The sequence below is a fragment of the Danio rerio genome, chromosome 17 (genome assembly GCF_049306965.1).
Source record: "Danio rerio strain Tuebingen ecotype United States chromosome 17, GRCz12tu, whole genome shotgun sequence".
NCBI classification, from domain to species: domain Eukaryota; kingdom Metazoa; phylum Chordata; class Actinopteri; order Cypriniformes; family Danionidae; genus Danio; species Danio rerio.
This window is the reverse complement of record NC_133192.1, coordinates 48,465,750-48,490,000: the sequence shown is the minus strand read 5'-3', so window position 1 is coordinate 48,490,000 and position 24,251 is coordinate 48,465,750. Positions and strand designations below refer to the sequence as shown.

At 35.8% G+C, this 24,251-nt stretch overlaps 1 protein-coding gene across 2 annotated transcripts; it reads right to left on the bottom strand.

Moving 5' to 3' along the window:
* Positions 1 to 3,002: 3,002 nt before the first annotated feature.
* Positions 3,003 to 24,216, bottom strand: reep1 (receptor accessory protein 1). 2 transcript variants are annotated; one of them, XM_021467468.3, is made up of 8 exons: positions 24,151 to 24,216; positions 19,553 to 19,625; positions 19,386 to 19,462; positions 19,133 to 19,253; positions 15,643 to 15,756; positions 13,175 to 13,346; positions 9,652 to 9,911; positions 3,910 to 7,352 (listed from the first exon to the last, which is right to left on the bottom strand). In XM_021467468.3, exons 1-8 carry the CDS (start codon positions 24,180 to 24,182, stop codon positions 7,275 to 7,277), a joined length of 927 nt encoding a protein of 308 aa, XP_021323143.1. In that variant the 5' UTR covers positions 24,183 to 24,216; the 3' UTR covers positions 3,910 to 7,274. The 2 variants fall into 2 exon arrangements, with proteins under 2 accessions (XP_073783831.1, XP_021323143.1); XM_073927730.1 differs by lacking the exon at positions 9,652 to 9,911 and having other exon boundaries at positions 3,003 to 7,352.
* Between the last annotated feature and the right edge of the window lie 35 nt (positions 24,217 to 24,251).

Below are 24,251 nucleotides of genomic sequence, written 5' to 3'. Positions count from 1 at the left end.
ACCTTTATTTCAATTTCACAGGACCTTTAAAATAGGTTAAGCTCATAGGTCTTCCGTCTTATTTTCCCATCAAATTCTAAGAAATATAATAGCTCGATTTTTACATGGTGTATGATGTAATTTTAAAGGTTGTGCCTTTAATGATTTGAATATTCTGAGAAACAACAGTCAGCTGTTAATGTTCTGTAAAAGGCCAAAGACGGTTCCACACAGAGCACTTGAAAATCATACTCGATTCACGAGAAAACGCTGCGTTTTGATTTATCTGTAAACACCGGAAACGCAAGTCCAGCCAGCCAAAAAACGATTTTTATTATCACTAGTTTTATTCATTTTATTCAAGTTCACATTGTAGATATTTCATCAATTGTGATTTAATGACAAAAACTGTTCCTGAGGCAGATGTTTTGTCAGTGAATTGTGATATATAAGATCTTAAATACATAATATTTCTTTTGACAGCAAGTTTATGAGATAGGATTGTCATCGTTCTCACAGTACAGTATGTGAACCCCTTTCTAAACACCGACCTTATTTAACATAACAAGCGTGTACATTTTTAAGTTGAATGTGTGCAACTTCCAGACATCTGTCCATATAAACCAGTTATTTTAACATGTCTGTTATGCTGCTTGATATCACCAATTATTTCATATAGTGCAAAAAGTTGTCATTCCTGGGATTTGGTGCCTTTTGTGTCATTGGTAAAGGCTAATTTATATTCTGCGTCGAGTGATCGCCGTGACCCACGGCACCTGCTTTGCACTTAGTCATGTATTTATACTTCTGCGTGCTGTGTGTGTTGCTCTGCAATAACACTTCCAAAACGCTAGCTGCAAGCAGGTGTTTGTTCCTCTGTGTCAAGTTTCTTCGCAGGTGTTTGGTTTTTTTCTGAACGCTACCTTAATGTAAAAGTAGCTCACACTTGCTTGTTTACAGGTGGGAATCAGCGGACATGCAACAACTTTAATCATAAGGTAAACACAAAACAAAAGGTTCCATCTGAAGCTCCTTCACAGGACTCGACACTTGTAAACACTCACGCTCCATTGGGCTTGGGGCTCTCAAAACTGCCCACACACGTCACTGTCACTAAGCCGACCAATCACAGAGTTTGCGCTATGCCTCCTTTCGACATGTAGTTACATTTTAGAGAGGTGCGCTTCAGCGTTGGCATCAGCCATGGCGAGGGCTATGCGACCACACGAAGGCTACACCAGACCATACGTGTGCGCTTGACGCATAAGTATAAATCAGCCTTAAAGATTATGATATATTATTACTGCCTTTAACGTTTCTTTGACATAAAAAACTGCTTTAAAACTGTAAGCATGTTGAAGATTTTTCAACAGCATATTAAACCATCAAATGTCGCATTTATCTTAATTTTGGTGATGAATACTACTTAATATGAATGACTTTTGCTTGGTTTATCTATCATAGCTCTCTGTAATGTGGGTGTATATGCAGTATATTATTAATTATTAAAGGTCCCGTGACGTGCTTTGAAGTGTGCATTTTTATTCAATGTTTGATTCGATTTCAACTGGAAAATAAAAAGAGGGATGTAGAGTAGCAGAACAGCTTTGTTTTTATAACCGCTCTGCCAGTGAGAGTGATTGAGATCAAGAGCATCAAATGAAAAGCAAATGTGTGCCTTGAATGAGATGGGCATGTCAGATACTAGAGAGCATTTGATTAGTCAAGATGTGATGAGAAACTGAAGTGTGAGGTGACATGAAATAAATCGTTAATCGATTTCAGCAGAGGGGTGATGCGGTGGCGCAGTTGGTAGGGCTGTCGCCTCAAAGCAAGAATGTCGCTGGTTCAAGCATCGGCTGGGTCAGTTGGCATTTCTGTGTGGAATTTGCATGTTTCTCCCCACGTTTGCATGGGTTTCCTCCGGGTGCTTCCCCTTCAAGTCTAAAAACAGGCGATACTGGTAAATTGGGTAAGCTAAAATTGTTTATAGTGTATGTGTGTGAATGAGTGTTCCCCTGTGATGTGATGGGTTGCGGCTGGCATCCACTGTGTAAAAACGTGCTGGATAAGTTGGCGGTTCATTCCGCTGTGGTGACCCCAGATTAATAAAGAGATTAAGCAGAAAAGAAAATTAATGAATGAATGATTTCAGCAGAAGTGACAAACTTTGACAAGCTTTACAAGTTTTTATCAGATTTATGTTTTCTGAATGCATATTGTGCGCACTAGCTAATAGATATCCTTAAATAATTGTATGTTAATTTCAGTCTGTTAGTTTTATTTTCATGTCATGGGACTTTTAAAGTAATATGAAAAATCATGTGTTATTGAGAGCTTGTCCCTAAAATTGTTGTTCACTCAAACAGCGTTGACTGTGTCTTCTTTATTTAAATGTCCAATTTGATGTGGTCAGGCTCAATGTCCAAACTGTTATGTAGAAAAAAAGAAATAGAAATTATTATTACTATTATTATTATTTAGAAAATAAGCGTAACAGTTTTTTTTTTACTTTTTGTGTTAACTTTGTGTGAAAAAAAGCGTAAAGGCTGACTTTAGGTTAAAATGAACTATTTTATCTTAAGAATTTTTTAGTCAATAAATGATTTATTGTTATTGATTTGATATTATATTGCTTATATATATATATATATATATATATATATATATATATATATATATATATATATATATATATATATATATATATATATATATATATATGAGCAATTCCAGCGTTATGGATGTGATATTTGCAGTAAAATCTCAAAACATAATTTCACAGAGAAGGTATATGCTAACATTATAAGGAAACATATGTTTATATTTTCCAAAACAACTAATAACAAAGTTATTGGAGCAGAAAAATATCAATCTGTAAACATTTTTTATATTTTAAATAATGAAAATAAACATGCGTTATGGATGTGACAAAAAAAAACTACTTTGTAGAAATTCTGTGTATTAAACTGCACAACTCAAAAGAAGTAATGCTATTTACAGTAAAAGGGAATACGTTAGCTCTTTATAGAACAAAAACGATTGATTTTATTTAATTTTACATTTTTGCATTTATAAGGACCTGCTTACACAACAAAACCCAGAAAAGGTTTCGCTATGTTGGCTAATATGTAATTTTTTCATGGCAAGGTTGACATTTGCATGAAACTGCTCACATATATACATAATGGGGTGTAAAATAATACAGGGTGTACATGTTTGGCCCTCCTCATTGTATTTGGTTCAGAATTACTTAAATTTATACCTGTCATTAACTATTTTATTTTTATTTTACATCTCACTTTCATGATTATCTAAAATTGATTTTCAAAAAATTGGATCTGAATTATTTTAAAGTTTTATGATGTCCAAAAGGCACAGAATACCAGGAATCACCCTTTTACCGTATTTGTGCTTGTTATTCTTCTGTTTACAACAGCAGCTAATAAAGTTTTACACATTTACATAAAACAACTTACTTCCACGCTAAAAAGAAACAAAGGTGGACAGAATGTGTTTCGATCCAGCGCAATCCCTTATAGTTCATAAAAGTCTCCCCTGCCAGAGAGAAATACAGCTCTGCAAATCTCTCCATTGTGATCAGGAATGCTAAACACCGACTATGAGTTACGCAGTGACACATGCTTGTGTAATAATCGCACAGTGTTACAGACATGTTTCTCCCATATATGACTTACTTGTGAGTGCTACAAAAGTAAAATTCCTACAGTGAGTGAAGGACCCGCTTTATGTTGTACCGAATCAGCAGCATTAACTCCGATAAGGTACTTTAATACTGAACACGCTCAGAAAGTAGAGGCCAAAAACTGTGACACATTCAAACTGTCAACGTGAATACATGCGACGTCAAGCAAATGAAGAGATTTAAGAAGCAAGCTGAGAAATAAACAGAAAACATTACGTCGGATATACTTAAAGTCGACATGAAATCAAAATTTCGAATGTTTATTTTGTCATCGCATGTTGTTAGTCTTAAGGTGATCAATTCATCTATGTAAGTTTATCTGATGAAAAAAAATGTGTGTTTTGATCATCTTTGATTAAAATTGCCGCATTTGTTCCGCTCTGAAATGCCAGCTCCATCTCTGATGATGTCACTGAGGGTTTGGGTGTCATATGCTAAGCCACACCTTTTAGTTTTCTGAAAAAGATGAGAGAAGGAGCGCTAAAATAAAGCCTCGCCCCTAATCAAAATTCCATTTCAGATGGAAATACATCATTATGTTGAAAAGTCTCAGCAACTTCAGATTCATGTGGACTTTAAGTTTGAACAATTTCTAAATGATCAAAAATACTGTACATGCTTAATAACTAAAGTGATGAAGAAATATCAACGTGTGAATTAAGAAACATCAACTTTTTCTGTCTAGTTTTTAGTGCATTTTAACCAGATGGTTATTACATAACTTTATATATGAAGTTTATGAATCAAATATTGAACATTTAGCAAAATTTTGAAATTCATTGCACTTTGTCCATCTACAAATCAGGCATTGTAATCAATACCCTTATTTGGTTCATCTACAAACTTGCATTAAAAGTCCTTCCTTTGCACGGACACATAATAAATCATGAATTAAACGTTATGTTTGCACTCAAACACAACAACCATATCAGTGCAATACAGTTTCACTATAATTCTAACAAAGACGGATTCAGAAACACCTTGCTACTCAGTAGTTTTTAAAGGGATAGCTCACCCCAAAATAAATATTTAGTCACCATTTACTCACCCTACAATTCTGCCTAACCAGAATAAAAGAAAACATTTAGAAAAATGTTGGAAACAGGTAACCATTGACTTACATACTATTTGTTTTTCCTACTATGGATGACAGTGGTTACTAGGGTTGTGTACCACTTTAATTTTAGTGATTCTGATTTCGCTTATTGAATCGGTTCATGACGATTCTCAATTACTATTACTTATAGTAAATGTTCTATCCTCTATTCTTGTGACATTTAGTCTAATCAATAGGCTGTAGCTTTATGCGACAGGAATTCGAAGATGGCTGTTTTAGGGCTGCACGATATTGGAAAATCTGATATTGCGATATTTTTCTGTGATTAATATTGGTATATAAAGAAATGATTTTCACAAGCTGGTTTGAATAGCACTCTTAGACAGTTTTCTGGAGAGTCTAACAGTATTCAAGTGCAAAAATCGAATAATCACAATGCAAAAATGCTTTTCTTACCATTTATCTCATTTCCAGTTCAAATATCTCAAAGAGCAAGTAAAATATTTTTTAGTTTTTACATTCAGAAGAAATAAGTCAAAATTAAGAGGTTTTCCTTAAAACAAGCTAAATTACCTGTCAGTGGGATAAGTGAAATAATCTTGTTTCTGCTTTTAAATGTAGACATTTGAACTAGAAACAAAACAAAAATTCTAAATAAGAATTTTTTTTTGCACAAATCATATAAATTATGTATAAATACAGTGATTAAATACAATTCTGTGGCTCCTGGTTCTACTATAATTCAGACTCAACATTGCATGTCTTTGCTATGTGACTATTGCGGATGCGCACATTGGGATATCGATGTAGATATATTGTGCACCCCTAATCTGTTTTTAGCTTTATATACCCGAGTGTGTCTCTAATATTAGCTGTATCTGGGGTATTGTCGCAGGATTGTGTTTCATCATATTAGAGGTACTTCCTCTATTGCACAAAGTATCTTTGTCACATGTATTGCATTTGTCATGGCTTGTTGCTGTTAGTACCTATCACACACCCGGCACAATAAGGCGCAAGGCATGTATGCCATAATTTGCTTTTTGCTTTGGTGCAACTTTTAATTTTAAATTTTTTCAGTTCATTCATGACAATTTGCATTTTTATAATGTTATTATTATTAGCAGTATTATTTTGTTTATGCATATGTATATTTGTAATCTAAAATTAATTTGTAATATAAAAAGTTTAGATTTGTCCACCAGTCAGGTTTTGGAGTCGTATGCATCACCATATATGGCAAAAGAATAGGACGTGTGTTGGATATAACAGTTTTTTGACGACACTTCGTTATTATTGTTCATTTATTTGTTTGCTAGAAAATAGAACTGAATTTAGAAATAGTTTTGAAACAAATCTTTGCGCTTAACAAATAAAATTAAATATGTAGGCTAATGGATGTCTTTAGTGGAGTGCGTACAACACTGTTTCCTTATTCACAAAAGTAAAGAGTAAAGGTAAAAATAAAGTAAAGAGAAAGTAAAGAGGCTGAATGGAGGAGGCTCGATCTTTATCCTTACACTGCAGATGGTCTGTTTAACTATAGTGAAGCGTTAAGTTTTTCCAATTACAAAATCCGCCATGTAAATAGCAAATGCGCCATGGTGCAACACACATTACTCTTAAAGGGAATAGGAGATGAGACTCGGATTGGTTTAAAGTGCGTTATGCTCAAAACACACCCATAACTTATTGAGAGAACAAGCACAACCCTGTTAGACCATGCGCCAGGCCGCAGACCATATTTTTCCATCTTTAAAATAGTGAAAGTTTATTCAGATACGCCCTTAATGCCTTTGCACCTTGCGCTTAGATCATTAAAATAGAGCCCTTAGTGCATAAGCAGGCCCTGGTAGATAGATAAAACTATCGTTCACTATGCAAGAATGACCGAAAAAGTAAAAAATTGCTAAACAGAATCAAAATGTAGGCATCATATTGAATCCCTGGTTTTTAAAAATTTGAAATGATTCTAAAATGAAACGGGTTCTCGATCCTCAATCCTAATTCCAACATTCTTCAAAATATCTTCTTTTGTGTTTAACAGAAATAAGAAACTCATAAAAGATAGGAGTAAATAGTGAGTTGTTTTTTTTTTCAGGTTGGGGGGGGGGGGGGGTGATCTGTCCTTTTACAGGAATTTACTCAAACAAAGATGAATGCACTCCCCCTAAAAATGAAGCATGTTGAACCATAGTGATTATGGTTGGGGGTGACCACAGAAACCAAAAGGACACGCATGCGCTTGTTTCTCCCAAAATCATACCAGCCTACGCTCAAATATGTACAAAACAACCCCAAAGTCTCAGAGCAGCAGCGTTACCCAAAATGGATTCCCTCCCCTTGAGTGTCAAAGATCAGAAGCGAAAGGTTGCGCATCGCTTTGGTTACCTCATTACAGAGCAAGGCTGCTTTTGAATATTTGAACATTTTGGCTGCATTCCTCTTTTTTTTTGTCATTGCCTTCTCTTGTTGCATCTCCTCATGTTGCAGGTGAGACGGCTAAAGCACTCTGGGAGCATATACGCACAGTCACATGGCTTCAGTGTCTGAAGAGAGGGCGTTCTTGGATCTGGATCGGGTGAAAGGTCTTAGAGGTCTAGGAGGAGGCTGAGAGAGACAGAAAGAACAGATATGTGAGTGTATGTCTAATTAATAAATGAACAAGCAGTGCACACTTCATGTTTATTTTTTACAAATAAACATGATCAGAGATTCAGGTCAGCATGAGCAGGGACACACTTTCTATGACGTGTCAATTTATGGTTGGACAAACAAAGGCCCAGCATGATTGGAAAATGCATGACTGAATGTGCTTTGTGTGCAAATGCCTGCATTTAGCCTGTTAGGTTGGTTATATCTGTAGTGTGGTCAAAGGCTAAACTGGTAGACCAGCTTTAAAAAGAACAAAATGATTGAAACTAAAACAATGACGAGGCATTATATCCACAGTAAACAGATACATTTCAGATGCTCTCCTTGTTTATGCACTACTTCTGAGAACAGGACAAATGGAAAAAGAAAGAAGTTAAGTTACAATTTGGGAGATAATTCCAGATAGAAAGGAGATTTCAACTGGGATATTGTCCCAATACAATAGTATAGTATTTGTCCCAATACTATAAATAAAGTTAAAATTATTTTGAGGGTTGCAATTACAAGAAATTGGGTTGAAATGTTAAGACATTGTCAACACCTACCAGAATTAGTTTAAATTTAAAGTTTAAATTGCAAAAAATAAAGTTGTGTGATCTGATAAATGCAAGACAAAAAGTCGGCATTACAACAAATACGGCTGTATTTAGGAAACAGTCATAATTGTGGCATATTAAAGGAGTAATTCACCCCAAAATGAAAATCACCCCATAATTTATTCACCCTCAAGTCATCTTCACTGTATTCTACTTTTTTTTTACATTGGATGTACAAAGTTGGAGTAGTTTTCATGCTGTTTAATGGTGTTAGATAGTGGACACTGTAACCTTAATTTTAATTTAGAGTGGATATAGGAATGCATTGTGAGCAGAAAACGTGTGGGAAGAATCAGCAAAGAACCTTAAAGGTGCAGTAGGTGATCAGACAATGTTTTATTGTGCTGGTTGAAAGACTCTTCACATGCCAATAGTAATGATTAAAGTAAATGGTCTAAATGTATTTGTTATATGTATTTTAATATTGTGGGTACGACATAAGATTAAGGGTGCTTTCACATTTGATTCAATTGCTTGAACCAAACCCAAGTTCGATTACCCCCCCCCCTTGCCACAATTTCGGCTGGTTTGTGCTCACACCATCTTTTTACCATCTGAACCCTGGTACGCTTGCGTCATCCAACTGCTGTTTTGTGTACAGCTGTTGCTAGGTGACGGCCATGAAAACAAAGCACCAAAATCACATATCGCTTATCACGGTTACTGAATTTTGGTTGCATTTAATCTTTGTTACCAAAACCAAAATACAGAGAGTTGCTCGCGTCTATCTACGTCTTTTTTGGTGGAGACAAGCAGACATTATCATTGTTTGCAGTGGGTTAGTCTCACTTGTCACCAAGATAGGTGATGCATAGACATACACACAAATAGAAAGTTATATAAACTAAAGTTTGTTGTACAGTTAGAGGTTCACTTCCGTTTATTGATACGATTGCATGCTGTGTTTCAAAGCTATTACGCTAAATGGTCAGCATTTTGGCAGATCACCTAATGCACCTTTAAATCTGGAATCGAACTCGGGTCTCCGTGAGCACCTAAGTGCTGTATGTAGACACCATAAACACTTAGCTACTGGCGTCAACAATAGTGAAAATTTTTTTAAGCTTCCAAAAGATAAATAAATAAATTAGTTAATGCCTGTTTTATAAAGTGGATCGATGCGATTTAACAAAATGTAACAAAAATATGATTTTTTTTTTAAATTATGAACTCAAATCACTTCCAGCAGTTGACGAATACACGTTTGCGACAACATCTTGGCTGTTTTTTGACTAATTATAATGTACAGTGTGAGATGTGGCATTGTAAGAGTAACATACTGTATAACATTATAGATTACTGTCAAGCCAACTAGTTTTCTTGTTTGTCGTCATTGTATTCTTTTGTCTGTCAAACTTATCCTTATATTTATGTGATAAACAAATAAGGAACTGTAAGGGTTTCATTCTTTCATCATAGAGTCTTGAGTTATCTTTCCCTGCCATCTTAGACAGTCACGTCTCTCCAGTGACTCGCTGTAACCGAATACTAGTGGTGACCTGAGGTGAGAGTGTCAGACACTCACTCATTCAGTTGATACTTGCTGGTAAACAGCAGCACTAGTTAGTGATTGAGTAGGTTAGTAAGTCACAGCACAGCTAACAGAGCCCCAGTGTAGCCAGGCAAGTCAACCACGAGCCATGACAAATCCAAGGTACCTCAGGGGCGCGTCTCTTAAATCTGAACTGCGGTGAAGATGAGATAAAATCCTCCTTTTCCTGAGGCTCCTCTGAGGCTACGGTTGGGGGTGAGGATTGATCCTGGGACTCCGGAGGGGAGGGTAGTGGAGTCACAGGCTCAGTTTGAGGCAGATTGGGCTGTGATAGGGTCAGGATGGGTGTGGGGGTCGGCGGGATGGGAGGCTCCTTAGATTGCTCCAAGTTCAACAGCTCATATTCAGTCATGTCAAAGTCATGGCCTGTACCATGACAAGAGCACATTAAAATCACAACTCTGAGTATATTTTCATACAGAGTGTTTTAGATCTGTGTCATTATGGAAGACTTGAAGTTAAAAGACACTGTTGAGTTACTATAGTTAGTTCTGATACGGCATGAAGGACAATGCTGCTAAAACTGGGGAAGGAGGCAGTGTACACTTATCAGCCACTTTATTAGGAACAACGTCTCAATAAATATGATCAGCTAGTCATATGCACTTGTTATATCATGAAGTATGGAATACTGTTTGCTGGGTCCAAGCTGCAGATCATTTGAATTAATAAAATAATTATTCGTTTATGACCAAATTTTAATCATATCAAACATTAAAGTAAAACTCTTACAATATTCTGGTGAACACGACAGTCTATGGACATGCTTCCTCACAGACACTATATATTTTAACAATTGATAAAAAAAGTATTGCTTTCTGGCCATGATCATGATTTCAAAATTGATTACATTGCTCTGTGAGCATTTATTAGTACCATTTATTAATTCTGCTTATAGTCTGATAGAGCGCAAAATTAGACCTGAAATCTGTATCACATCACATGATGTCAGATTTAACAACCGAACAGAAGTAGTTCAGTGTATTTAGGGCTGTAGACGTGGTCAAGATTATCTACTGAAGGTCAAACCGGTCATCAGTTTGGCAAATAAAGGAAATTTAAGTGACTTTTAATGTGGCAAGTTTGTCAGTTACATGTGCTGGTCTGAGTATTTCAGAAACTGATCTACTGGGATTTTCATGCATAACAATCTCTAGGGTTTACAGAGAATGGCCTGAAAATGAGAAAGTATCAAGTGAGCTGCAGTTCTATAGGAGAAAATGCCTTGACACCAGAGGTCAGGATTATGAGCAAATATAATGATTTGTTACAACCAACATCTGCAGAAGAGCATCTCTGAATATAAACCAAGTCTTGAAGCAGATGAGCTACAGCAGCAGAAAACCCCTATTGTCAGATAAGAACAAGAAAACACATTGAACACATTGAAAACAATGTAAAGTCCAGTGTGCGGCCTGCTTATGGTTACAGTTTGCACGGGCTCATTAACAGTGAACAACGGAAGACTGGGTAAAAAATGTCGCTTTCTCTGATGAGTCTTGATTTCCGCACCATTCTGATGGTAGGATCAGATTTTTGTGTTACAACATGGATTCGTTCTGCCTTCAGCTGTTTAGAGTGGTGCCGTTGATGTATTGCGGTGCATCATTTGGGCCCCTTAGTACCAGCTGAGCATCATTTGAATTCCCCACCAGAGCATTGCTGCTGATTATGTCCAGCTCTTTATGACCACAGTGGACCCATGCTGTTTTGGCTACTTCCAGCAGGACAGTGCCCCATGATGTCACAAAGCTCAAATAATATGAAATGCGTGAAACTTCTTGAGCATCAAAATGAGTTCACTAAACAAAAATGGCCTCCACAGACACCAGATCTCAATCCACCTTTGTGATTGTGAAACTGGAGATTTAAATTAAAGACAAGTCTGTAGCAACTATGTGATAATATTCAATAATGTTAATAACGCAAGGAGTACCCAATAAAGTGGTCGGTGAGTGTACTTTCTATTGATTCTGGAACATTTTGATGTTTTTAAACAATGGTGAAGTGGGTTTCCCACATCTAAAACTGTAACAGGAAACCCTGCATTTGTTTGTAGCCAATCACTTCTTGTACTCAAAAGACTTTGAATCATATGGAAGGCAGACACTGATGGACAGTTTACATCAAGAATTATAACGCAAAGTTAGTACTATAATGATACATTTATTAGCAATACAAAAGTAACCATTATACTGTTTCTATTTTAAATGTGCAGTGCATCACTGTTATGTAATTTGTAGATTTAAAGGGTTAGTTCACCCAAAAATAAAATTTGTTATTAATTACTCACGTTCATATCGTTTCAAGCCCTGAGACCTTCGACCTGCATGCATATTGCCCAGAGTAAAAACACACCCAAATACATTGGTGAACAAAGTTGATTTGAAAGTTTTACAGTCACATAAAAAAATTCCTGGAGCTTTGTGTGATTACAGTTGAACCACTGAAGTCACATGGAAAGTTCTGACAATGTTTTAATTCCAATGTATCAATGACAAACAACTCGGGACAGTTGCTGTCTATGGAGGATGAGGGAGCTCTCAGATTTAATCTATGATGTCTTAATTTGTGATAAACTTAACGAAGGTCTCAGGGAATTAAAAAGACATGTGAAACGACAAGTGGATTCTGATTAGCATTCTTCACTCAAGAAGAAAAAAATCTAAAAAGCGATTTCCTTAATATTATTATATGTTGTTATTATTAGGGGCCGCTCACATAGAAAACCGTTTGTGAAAAAAAATTGAAATGAAAACATTTTTTAACTAGACACAAAAGCATTTAGTGGTTAGTGCATATTTATTTGGAAAAAATGGAAAAGAAGAGCAGAAGAACCACATTTTAGTCACTTATAGCTGTATTGTGGACTTGGATTTTAAAACCTTATAGTTACTGTTATGATTGTCATCCATGGTTTGAACAGTGCTTACAGGCATGTATCAATTAATGGATTGCAAACAGATACAGTATGGTTAAACGGATAATGTATTAATGTATAATTACAAATGAACATGGCTTTCTTACTTTGGTGTAACAGAAGACAACAGCAAAATGTAACTCACGCTAAAAAAAAACTGGCCCTTATTTGCCATATGAAATGTTTGCAAACATAAATGAGATTTGAGAGCTAAAGTGGAAGTGAAAACTTCAGCCTGTTCCTCATACAAAGCCATTGTATAATGACATAACACCTGGAATGAACTGCAGAAGACAATGCTTTCTGGAGCATTTCATTCAACTTTACTGTATGAAAAAGAGCAGCAGTAACATTCTGCTTAAAATCTCTTATCTTCTACACAATAAATAACAGTAATAAAACACAATGAGATTTTTTTCCCTATTAAATAAAACCTATAACTTAAATTAAAGAGATATAATATGAATTTTTTCAGGGAATTAGATAATATTACAAATATGTAAACAACCAAAAATTTCCTAATCAAACATTTACCAAGAACTCTGGCAGGATTACAACGCTCAATTTAAAGATTAATTACATCTCCGGGATGATCAAGAAAAGTAGGTAAACCAAACAGGATTAGAAGCAATTTGATTGGCTGATAGCAGGATTTTCTTTTAAAGGGTTAAAGGTGAAAACAGCACTCATTTGTCTCAGCATTGCTTACCCTTGCTGTAGCCAGTCTCTGATTTGCTGCGCATCATGGTTCGCGTTCTGTGCTGCGCGGCTGCAGGTTGAGTGGTTACAGAGCTAGCGCTGTTTGTCTGGCCCTCAGCCTGGAAAGATGACAGATCCTGCATGCTGAAACTGCGGAGCCGCTCGGACAGAACGCCCTGGCCCTGCATAAAGAACATCAAACTCTTTTAGAAGCTCTAAATACTGTCACATCAACTATCTATTTTGTTTATACCAAATGAGCATGAAGATCTGGAAGAATGTGTTGTATATCCAGTCCGGTCAAATATAAAGATTTCTCTAAAATAAACTAATAATCAGTATTTCACTTCTATTTGAGGTTTTAATAAACTATTATATAACATGACACACTGCTTTTCCATGCACAGTTAGTTACTGAATAATTCAATAGTGTGTATTCATTATGACTGATGGCATTTGAACTGAAATTTCACTCTGGACTGTAAATTATAGTTGATTTACATACAAAAAGTGAGTAAACCCATTGCTTTTAAAGAAATTAGTTGACTTTACTTAAAGTGAGTAACCTATTTGCCTTAAATTTATTAAATAAATTAATGTACATTTCTTCTTAGTCAACATAACAGTTCCAATTAACAATAGGTTTACTAACTTTTTAAAAAAGAAAGTAACTAATCACTTTTTACAGTGTAGACAAGGTTTTAATAAAAAAGCATTTAATTTTAAACATTTATAGAATAATTAAGTATTTAATGTCAAGTGCTGATTAAAGAATTTTTTAACACCTAAAAAACAATCTCATCCAAAAGACTTCATTGTCCTAACTAGATTTTGCTAAAACAAGGCTTCAATTATCCAAATGTCATATATATGTAAGTTAATCCATATTCTCAAAAGGCTGAAAGGCTCATCAGTGGAGATTTTAGCTCTTTATTCTTTTAAAACCAGCAGCTGGTTGTACAATATCCAACTTATACAATTAGACACAAAACATTAATCCGAACTGTAATAATGTACCAGGTCTTTAATTAAACACTTACACTGTACTATAAAGGTTCATGGAATTTCTGCAATATCAAGGAATTTGAAAAGGTCTATTTTAGACATCGAAAGCCAATTTATTTTTTATTTATTAATACTAATTTAAAATATTAGGGATTTTGTTTGCTACTTTAAATGTTACATTTTATTAAAAGTAATTTTCTTTCACATTGTTTCACACATTTTGCTTATTATTAGATTTAGGCTATTTTTCAGCACTAATTTATTCCTTATAGGTTGTTAACAGGGAATAACACACCTTGGAACGTCGTGATTCGCATCAGAATAAAGTATTCCATAGAGCTGTAATAATATACTAGCTTCTATTCTTTGACATACAGCAGGGTAAATAAGTATAGAACATGTCATGTTTTTTTCTAGAAATTGAACCAGATGTTGGTAGAAAACCCAAACAATACAAACATAAAAATAAAACAAAACAAAAAATTTAAAAAAATTAGTTGTGTAATAACAATTAATTGACAAGGAGAAAGCACTGAACTACTGAAACATATTAAATACTTGATAATAAAAAGCTTTTTTGAAGATGCCTTTTATATGGAAAATGAATTGACATAAACTGCTCAGGTGTGGGTTTTTCAGCAGGGTGTAAAAATCTTGATGGTTTTGTGGGTCTCGTCTATTTAGTCTGATCTTTAATTTGTATTTTCTATTGGATTCAATTCAGGTGATTGGCTGGGCCATTCTACAGCTTGATTTTCTCTTTCTCTGAAAGCATCAGAGAGTTTCCTTGGCTGTGTTTTGATCATTTTTTTGCTGAAATGTCCACCCTGCTTTTATCTTCTGGTAATGTAGATGTTGAACTGAAGCAGCGAATATTCATTTACACTGGGGAAGGGCCAAAGGTTGTTTTCTTACTACTGAGAGCTTTCAGCTGTTGTCTGGGCTTTTACTGCCTTTCTACACCTCCCTTTCTTCATGTGTTCAATACTTTTTCCCTGCGTCATTTCATTTTATGTTGCATGACTTCATTTATAAACTAATTAATATTGTTTTCTTTGCATATATGGATTTCCTAGGTAGCTATCAACATCTGGTGAAAATTTCAAGTCAACAGCACCTTTAAAAATATATCTTCTGGGAAAATTTTTGACGTGTCCAATACCTATTTTCCCCACCATATATGACAATATTCACAACGTACGGACAACTACTTCTTATTACATTCCTATGGGGTGTTACCTATTGTGTTTTAAAACTGTTCATTTGTTGTTTGCTTAATTTGTTACTCAAGTACATATTTATGTTTATTTTTTGCTACTGCTAGTCACTGATGAACACCAGACATATCTTTAGATTTTGATCATTTTGCAAACAGAATTTTGAAACTGACAAACAATTTCAAGAGATTTACGTACAGTTGTCAAAGACAGTGCCATTTCCTTAAACAACAAGGGAACGGTACTGGATTATTACCTTAGTGGCAGCCATTACTGCAGCTGTTGCTGCTACATTCAGGCCTTTCCTTCCAAAATGCATGAGGGTGTCATAGCTTTTATCTTTTGCTTGGCAAAGATATTCATCGATGTCCTGAGAAAGAGTCATAAAGAATATTTCAGATATGGTACTGAAAGCCTGCTATTGTGTCCTTTAAGATCAGCATTTCTTGCTTTCTACACTCAAAAAATGACTTTTGCTGCTTGTTCCAAACTACTTACTGTATTCAAAATGAGTTGAAAAAACATAACTCTTAATTTTTTTTAGGGACAACTTGATTGTTTTTTGTTCAATCCACTTATCCACTTTGTAAAAACGATTTGTATTGGGAAAGATGAAGGCATTGTGTGTAACCCAGCATTTTTTACAGTGTATGAGCTAAAGGACACTTAAATAGAGAGTGTTTTGGTGTTTGTCAAATGCATTTGCCCTTAGTGTGTCCTCCTGACGAGTTTCCTGCCTTAAGAAGAAAAAGCCTGTGGAAAATCCCAGTTCTGTTTCCTGAGCATCGCTCAAACTTGCTCAACCAGGGAAATCAACGCAAAAGGTTACAGGAAAACAAGACAAATGTGCACTTCCTCCTTGACTTCGAAATTCAGTTTCTAAGCATTACAATCTGTTGAGATTCTCCACAGCTTTTGTTGCTGATCCTTGCTTGCTTATATAATTTTAAATGAAATATTCAAGGGATTGTTCACCCAAAAACCTCAAATGGTTCCAGACCAGATTAAGTTTCATTTCTCTTGAATACAAAACAGGATATTTTGAAAAATGTTGAAAACTAGTAACCACTGACTTCCATAGTAGGGAAAACATACTTTGGAAGTCAATGGCAATGTTTTCATCCAAAGATGCGAAGTAAACGTGCACGCTAAATTGAAATATTGCATTAGTTTTTATCCAGTGAGTCAAAGAGATCAATATCATCACTTCCTAATGAACTGGAGCAAAATTTAAAAAAGAAAAATGGAATTTGTTGGTTTGAGAAGCCAGTGTAGGACTTTTTTTAATATAATAAATCTATTGCGCCTTTTCTTTTGGGGGCATGAGATGTTCTTTGGTAGCGCAGATGGTCAAGACAGTTATGGGAGATAATAAAACTAAACTACTTTAATAATGAAATTTGGCTGAGGAATTTTAGAAAGACAAAAACATACAGTGGTTGGGTGAGCTTAACGCGATGCAATTTAAGAAAACACATGCAATTACAAAAAACACCAGCAAATAAGATTTTTATCAGTTAGACAGCATACGTGTTGCAGATACTCACAATGCAAACACAATAAGAAAACACCTGAAAAATCCATTTCCAGCCAGGTTTGTCACGTTTTTGGGTCACCTTGAAACATTTCTATTGTGTTCGGAGTTATTTGCATTGGTTGTGAGAAATCACAATGCGTTTTCTTAAATTGTTTGTGTTGTGTACATTACAGTGGTCACTTCCATTAATGCTGCTCACCTTTCACGGCCTTGCAGTTTCGCAAATTTTTAAAATTTAATTTGACTCGCTTTTTTTTTTACAGCGCATTGTGTTCTGCGTCCTGATTGGCAGTAGGCCATTGTCAATCAATCTCCTCTGCGCCGTGTCTCCTGTTCAGAACTGAATGCGTTCAGCTTGCCAAATTCACATGAATGAAAGTTTTCTCCGTAGCATCATCAAATCTGTAGCATCAAAGGCACCGGCGGTAGCAACCAAAAGGCAGAGGAAGATGATAACCATCATACAAGTTGAACGTCTGGACCATAGACTGTAAAATATATGGATGTAGTATCCGTGACGTCACCCATAGGTTTCTGAAGAGCGCAAAAGAAGCCACAAGTAGGTGCGGCCAACCGTCGACATTTTGTTCCTTTGTCATCGCACTCACGGCGAGATACCAAACAAGGGCAAAGAGGCGGAGAGTGATGGGAGCTACAGATACCTGCTGGCATTTTGCTTGGACCAAGCGTAGACACACTTCACTTTGGGAAAATCGTAATACTTTATCACCTGCGACTCGTTTGTGTTCTGACCACATGTGCTTGGCTGTACACTATATCAATAAGTGTTTAGTCTTTTAAAAACACTGCTGTGATACATTGAGCCACTAAGTATTGTTCTTATGATGTTTGTCTACAGGAGGAAAACACAAATTACTTCCAAACTCTTCAGATATAGTCTGTGTTAGTACATGAAAGACTATTGATGAAATCTAGCATAATACTGTATGATAACACTTCAGATGACTGTTCTACAGTCCACATCTAATCAATCTGTCAGATTCTGGAGTGCATTACAGCTCTAAAGAACATTATAAATGATCTTAAATAAAACAAATACATGTATAGAGATGGTATATAAGTGTATACCTTTACTCACATGGTAAACGGAGGCCACGTGAATGGTTTGTGAGCACAATTAAGTGCACACAGCATCCCCTATCATCTGATAATTGTAGGAAATAATCCCAAAAGGGAACTGACTGTGTAAAGCCACATAAAACAAAACAAAAATATGATTAATATGCCAAAATCAGTGGCTTATCTGCTGGAGTCAGCTGAGGTGAAGTGACGGCGACAGCGAGACCTAGCTGTCAATCAAGTGACCACGCCCTTAATTATGCAAACTTAATATAACCTAATATAAAGGACACTGATGACTTATAAAAAAAAATTCACCCCCCTCACAGTTGTTATGAAGGGCAATATTAGCTTTATGAACCAAAAGTGTTCTTTGTACCAGGCTGTAAACACCTTTATTTTGCTGCAAAGTTGGCCATTCTAACAGTGGGCTCAATTGAAATTTGCTCTATTAAGGAGCCAGGACTAGCAGATTTTCAATAAATTGCAGTTTCAGTTACTTCCATATTGGCCTCCCGAGGGAGAGCGGGAAGTTGCCGCTTGGTCTGGACATGCTGGACTGGCTGTTGGGCGCCATTAGGTTTGAACTGTGAGAGAGAAAAGTGTAAAAACAACTAAAATGCCATCCCATCGCACTGATTTTTATTATCAAATGATCTGTTAAAACAAATTCACATGACTTTTTGATGTGCATGTTGTAATTTATTCAGTAAATGTGTTTGCATTGTAGTTTATGCACATTTTTACTTATAAAATAAAAGATGCGTTCTACTCAGTTGTGCGCACAACTTTTCAAAATGTGTTTTATGTTGGCGTTTCCATTAAGCATTTTGTACACAATATTCCAAAATGTGCAGAATGAAAACATAACTACTGGCTACCAGTTTCCAACATTCTTCAAAATATCTTTTTGTGTGTTCAAGAAGAAACTCAAACAGGTTGTGAACAAGTAAGTGTGAGTAAACGATGATGGAAATTTCGATTTTGGGTGAACTCCTCTTTAAAAGAATTAGTGTAAGCTCTGTAGTTCCTCTGCATATTTTTTCCAGCAACGACAAGAGGTAAAAATAGATCTTCTGAAGGCAAAACACTGAAAGGAACAGTGAACAGATCACATGAAAGACAGTACCTTCTCCTTGGAGGACAGTGTGGGGTGGACAAATTTTCTATACAGCACACTGGATCCCTTTGTGTACGGGGAAAGTAACCAAACCACAAAGGCGATTTTGAGTTCATAGTAGAATGGGAGCCTTCAAAAAGACAATCATACAGTATGCTCATGTGTCATACTAGATAACGCCCACATCAAACCATATACCAGACGCAGAATTAAAAATGTGAGTAATCCTTAACAAAAGGATATGATGGAGCACTGTACTTACCAGCACAAAAAGATATCAGTAATCACCTCCACTGTTGTAAAAAGTGCAAATATTATCCAGTACATCATCCATTTTACCTGTGGGAAAATAAAAGAGTTCATGAAAAAAGCAAGCGAATAAACATGAATGTTAATGAGATGATGAAGGCGTATCTGAGCTTTACTTACATATTCTCTCACATCTTTCGATTTAACAGCTTTGTATGAGGAGTATGCTGGGTAAAGGGTACCAAATATCAGCCTGTGAGAGAGACACAACATGATTAAGATAAAGAAGTGCAAAACAGAAAGGCATTTATCTTGATATATTATTAATATGCCATGAGTTGTCTTGTGCAACACGGTAGTTCAGTGGTAGGCACTGTCGCTTCAAACCAAGAAGGTCACCGGTTGAGGTCCCGACTGGACCAGTTGTCATTTCTTTGTGGAGTTTGCATGTTCTCCACATGGGGTTCCTCCGGGTGCTCCAGTTTTCCCCACAGCCCAGACACGTGCTATAGGTGAATTTGATAAACTAAATTGGCTGTAGCGTACGTGTAAATGAGTGTGTATGGCTGTTTCCCAGTAATGGTATGTGGCTGGAAAGCCAGCTGCTGCGCAAAACATATACTGGAATAGTTGGTGGTTCATTCCGCTGTGGCAGCCCCTGATAAATAAAAAACTATGCCCAAGGAAAATGAATGAATGAATGAGTTGTTTTGTAATGTTTGTTTAAAGAGTGAGTGAAGTCAAAATTTGCAAGGTTTATTTTGCTAGACCACACTGTTATTCTTTAGGTAAAAAATTAATCCACTGAAAAAAAGCTTGTTTTGGTAACCTTTAATCAACATCTGAGCATGTGCTTCTGCGTTTTAAGTGGCAGTCTTTCTGTCGGTTAATTTTTTTTTATATAATGCAAAGTGATACATGAAATTACATGATACAAAATCAAACACAAAAGAAAACAAACAAACCTTCTCTGATGATGTCAGTTTGACAGTTCAATATTCTTAACCACCCCTCTTACCGTTAGTTTGCCATGGAGCAAAGAGCTTAGAATCACCAAGAGGCGACACTCAATAGAACGTTTCATTGCAACAGCAGCTCTCAGCAACAGCCCCGCGATTCCGCCATTTTGGAGTAAAAGCGATCAGCCTTCCATTGGATCTTATTGCTGTCGCGATGGCAAGCAGCGGCTTTGTTTTTTATTTATTTATTTAAAAAGCACATTAAAGCTGAGATACAACCTAAAAGATGACAATACAACACTTACTATCACAATCATCAGCACTTTTAATACTTTATTTTACAGACTTAAAATATGCTGTCGTTCTGGTGATGCGGTGGAGCAGTAGGTAGTGCTGTTGCTTCACAGCAAGAAGGTTCGAGCCTCGGCGGGGTCAGTTGGCATTTCTGTGTGGAGTTTGCATGTTCTTCCCGCGTTCACGTGGGTTTCCACCGGGTTTCCCCCACAGTCCAAAGACATGTGGTACAGGTGAATTGGGTAAATTGTCCGTAGCGTATGAGTGTGTATGGGTGTTTCCCAGAGATGGGTTGGAGCTGGAAGGGCATCAGCTGCATAAAACATATGCTGGATTAGTTGGCGGATTGGCGGACCCCAGATTAATAAAGGGTCTAAGCCGAAAAGAAAATTTATGATTATATGCTGTTGTTCTATTGAAATTTTCATTCCAAAATTACGCGTGATACTAGCGGCATGTACTGTCTTCTAGTTTCTCAAATCGCACTAGGCTCTATTTACATGCTCTTTGAATGAAGAAATAATGTGCAAAAAGAAAGCCCCGACCCCTACTCAATATTCAGTTTTAGTTGAAAGTATATCAATTTACTGAAATTAAAGTCTTGTCAAAGTATTTTTTTTTATATAATTACAAATGTCTGTTAGGTTATTTTTTATAACATTTAAGTTACGTTAAGTTAGTTACATTTAATTTAGTTATTTCTTAGTGGTATAGTTTTATCCATATTTGACCCAACATTAGGTTACAACAACCCACCATTTTTAGCATGTAATTTTTTGTAATATATTTTTTTAAAAGCGATATATTCAAATGTGAAGGACTAAGGTAATTTTTTTCTGGGGAATTTAGAAGTTTGTGACAATTTAAAGCTCATGAGAGATTTTCTTTTGCTCTTGAAACGTGAAGTTAATATTTACCATGTTCAGGGTAATGCCAAAAAGGGTCATTCAATATTGTAATGTCAAAGTGTCATAACACAAAAAGGAGGATTCATTATAACCAGTCTGTTTTCTCAAATATAGCTTTACAGTTATATTTAATGGTTTTCAAATATACAGTTTTATTTGAATGATCTGTGAGCATGATGCATACATACCAGATCTATAGTATTTTACGGTAATTGTAAAATGAATGCTAAAATTAAATGAAGGTGGAAACCTTTTACCATTGTCTTCCAAAGTATTTGTTTTTTTCTACTATGGATGTCAATGGTGACCATTTTCAACATTTTTCAAAATATCTTTTTTTGTGTTTAACAGAAATAAGAAACTAATAAAGGTTTGGAATCACTTGAGGGTGACTAAAAAGTTTTAATTTTTAGGCGAACTGTTTTCTCACTCATTTCTTTGCTATGGTTAGCTTATAAAATGAAAGTACATGGCATATCTTAGCAGGTTGAAAGAGTTTCTAAATGTTATCTTTTGTTAAATAAATGTTTTTATATTTTAGAGTAGAAAAATGACAGTGTTCAAGAGCATATCACTGTCAATGTCTTTTCAACTTCAAGAAAACCTTGCCTAAACATCTATTATAGCTTATAATAATGCATAAACAATTTATTGATTTGCCAAATTTCATTATGTTTGTATATCATTGTAGATAATGTATTATTAAACTATTTCATATTAGAAACTTAGACAAAATTGCATATTTAGTGAGTCATTCATTTATTGTCAATCAATGTGTTGGCACATTCTAAATGTGAGAATTTTTTCTCCTGTTGATGAGCATAATCTGCTATTGAGGTGGCTTAAAAGGATAATTAATAAGAAAATTATAATATTTTCATCGCTTACTCATTCCTCACTTGTTCCAAACCTGTTTGCTTTCTTCTATTGAACACAAAGGAAAGGATATACCAGATTGTTGGCAAAAAATATAATTTTTTTTTTTATCCTAATATGAATGTCAATGGCTACTATCTTACCAACATTCTTCAGAATATTTTCCTTTGTGTTCAATATGAGAAAAAAAAAACCTCAAAACTAATAACCACTTGAGTGTTAAAGAGTAAATGAGTATTTTTTATTGTTTTAGATGAACTAAAATAGTTTTGTATGTGTCTTTTGGCCAACAATGGATGGCTACAGACATTAAAAATACTCACATTTTAAAATAATATATACCCGAGTAAAGTGTGACAACAAACTTGTAGACAAATCAGCAAAATGACATCATTGATTACAAGTATTACCTCATCTGTGTATGTACTAACTGGTCAGATCTCTTCAGAACGAGTTTGTGTTTTATTGTAAGATTAGTTGTTTTATTTTCGACTATCATGTGATTTCAATCAATTACACAAATTACACAACAAAGGCCACTTATAAATGCCTTCTAGGTCCACTTCCCTGAAAGGAAACCGCTCCACTCCCTTTCCATTATTGATATTTGCAAGAGAACTGCCCTTTATAGGCCTCTAGTCTCATTTATACTCAAGCCAGAACATATTTCATGCAATTCCTCCGTGCTGAAGAGCCATTGTAGCACGTAAACAGGCGACAGATCCGCGCGACCCCCAGGTTTACATTCTGCGTGCTTGATAAAAATAGACCCGACAAGTGAACGCTCGTCAAGGGCGCATGATCAAAACCAAACGGCACAAAGCGAATGGTGGTTTCGCATTGCTATATCCATAGGTTAAACGGGTGATTTGAAAGTGCTGGATAACCAAAAAGAAGTGGCCTGCACCTGTGGTCCAGCATTTCGGGGTCTATTCCAGTGTCCTTTATCCCAGCAACAGCTGCGCCTCAGACCCGATCAAATACCCAGACCCACAAAACAAAACATTTCCCACCAAACACACTATATAGGGCACTCCGAGCAAAAACACACAGCTTTATTGTCTATTTTAAGACTAGCGTGCTGCACAAGTGCTGGCATATGTGCAATGTCATCGGATATGAACTAAAATGAATTGAACTGCTATTTAGAGATTGCACACACAGCAAGCAAACCTACTGAAGCCACACAGCTAAACGTACATTAATGGTAATTAGTATTAGGTTTAGTGTAAAAAAATGAAGCAAATAATGAGAAAACCTGCACACAAGTGTTCACCAGCTGACCATCCCATTGTTTTTATGACTCACACACATCAAAGACTTGCTCTCATGTACCAAACCTTAAAAAACAGGCTTCATATTTACACCTCAGATTGAGCATTTCTACTGTGTTCTAGATTGAGGTGTTGAATAAAACGAGCTGCTTCAATGTCTGAGCGACCCTGTTTTATAATTCACCATGGTGTCAGATTCTTACTGCTTATCGCTTAGCTTGCAAGTGTACTACAGCCTCTTTTATGATGGCCTATTAATATGTAAATGAAAGATAATCTAAGCACAAATCAGGCCTGATATATAATTGCCTCTATTTATTTCTATTCTGTATAGAATTAAGAGGCGCGCTGGAAAAAATCCTCGCGTTATCAAGAAGGTGTAAAACAGCACATTGATATACAGAATAAACACAGAATTCTTATTTATCTCTATGAACATGCTTTACAAGAGTAGAATAATGACTTACACCACAAGCCTAGAAATAATCCAGGAGACCATTGCGCTGTGAGAGCGGCGTGTTGTCAACAGGGAGGAGTTTCCTGCGAGTCTGGTTCGGCATTTATCGTT

What these genes read in the sequence shown, in the direction of transcription:
- reep1 (XM_021467468.3), bottom strand. Translation starts at nt 24,182, where the DNA reads ATGGTCTCCTGGATTATTTCTAGGCTTGTGGT. An exon ending in CGAAAGATGTGAGAGAATAT is followed by an intron (nt 19,463 to 19,552) that starts GTAAGTAAAGCT and finishes ATTTTCCCACAG; the next exon opens with GTAAAATGGATGATGTACTG. An exon ending in CAGTAATGGCTGCCACTAAG is followed by an intron (nt 13,347 to 15,642) that starts GTAATAATCCAG and finishes TTCTTTATGCAG; the next exon opens with GGCCAGGGCGTTCTGTCCGA.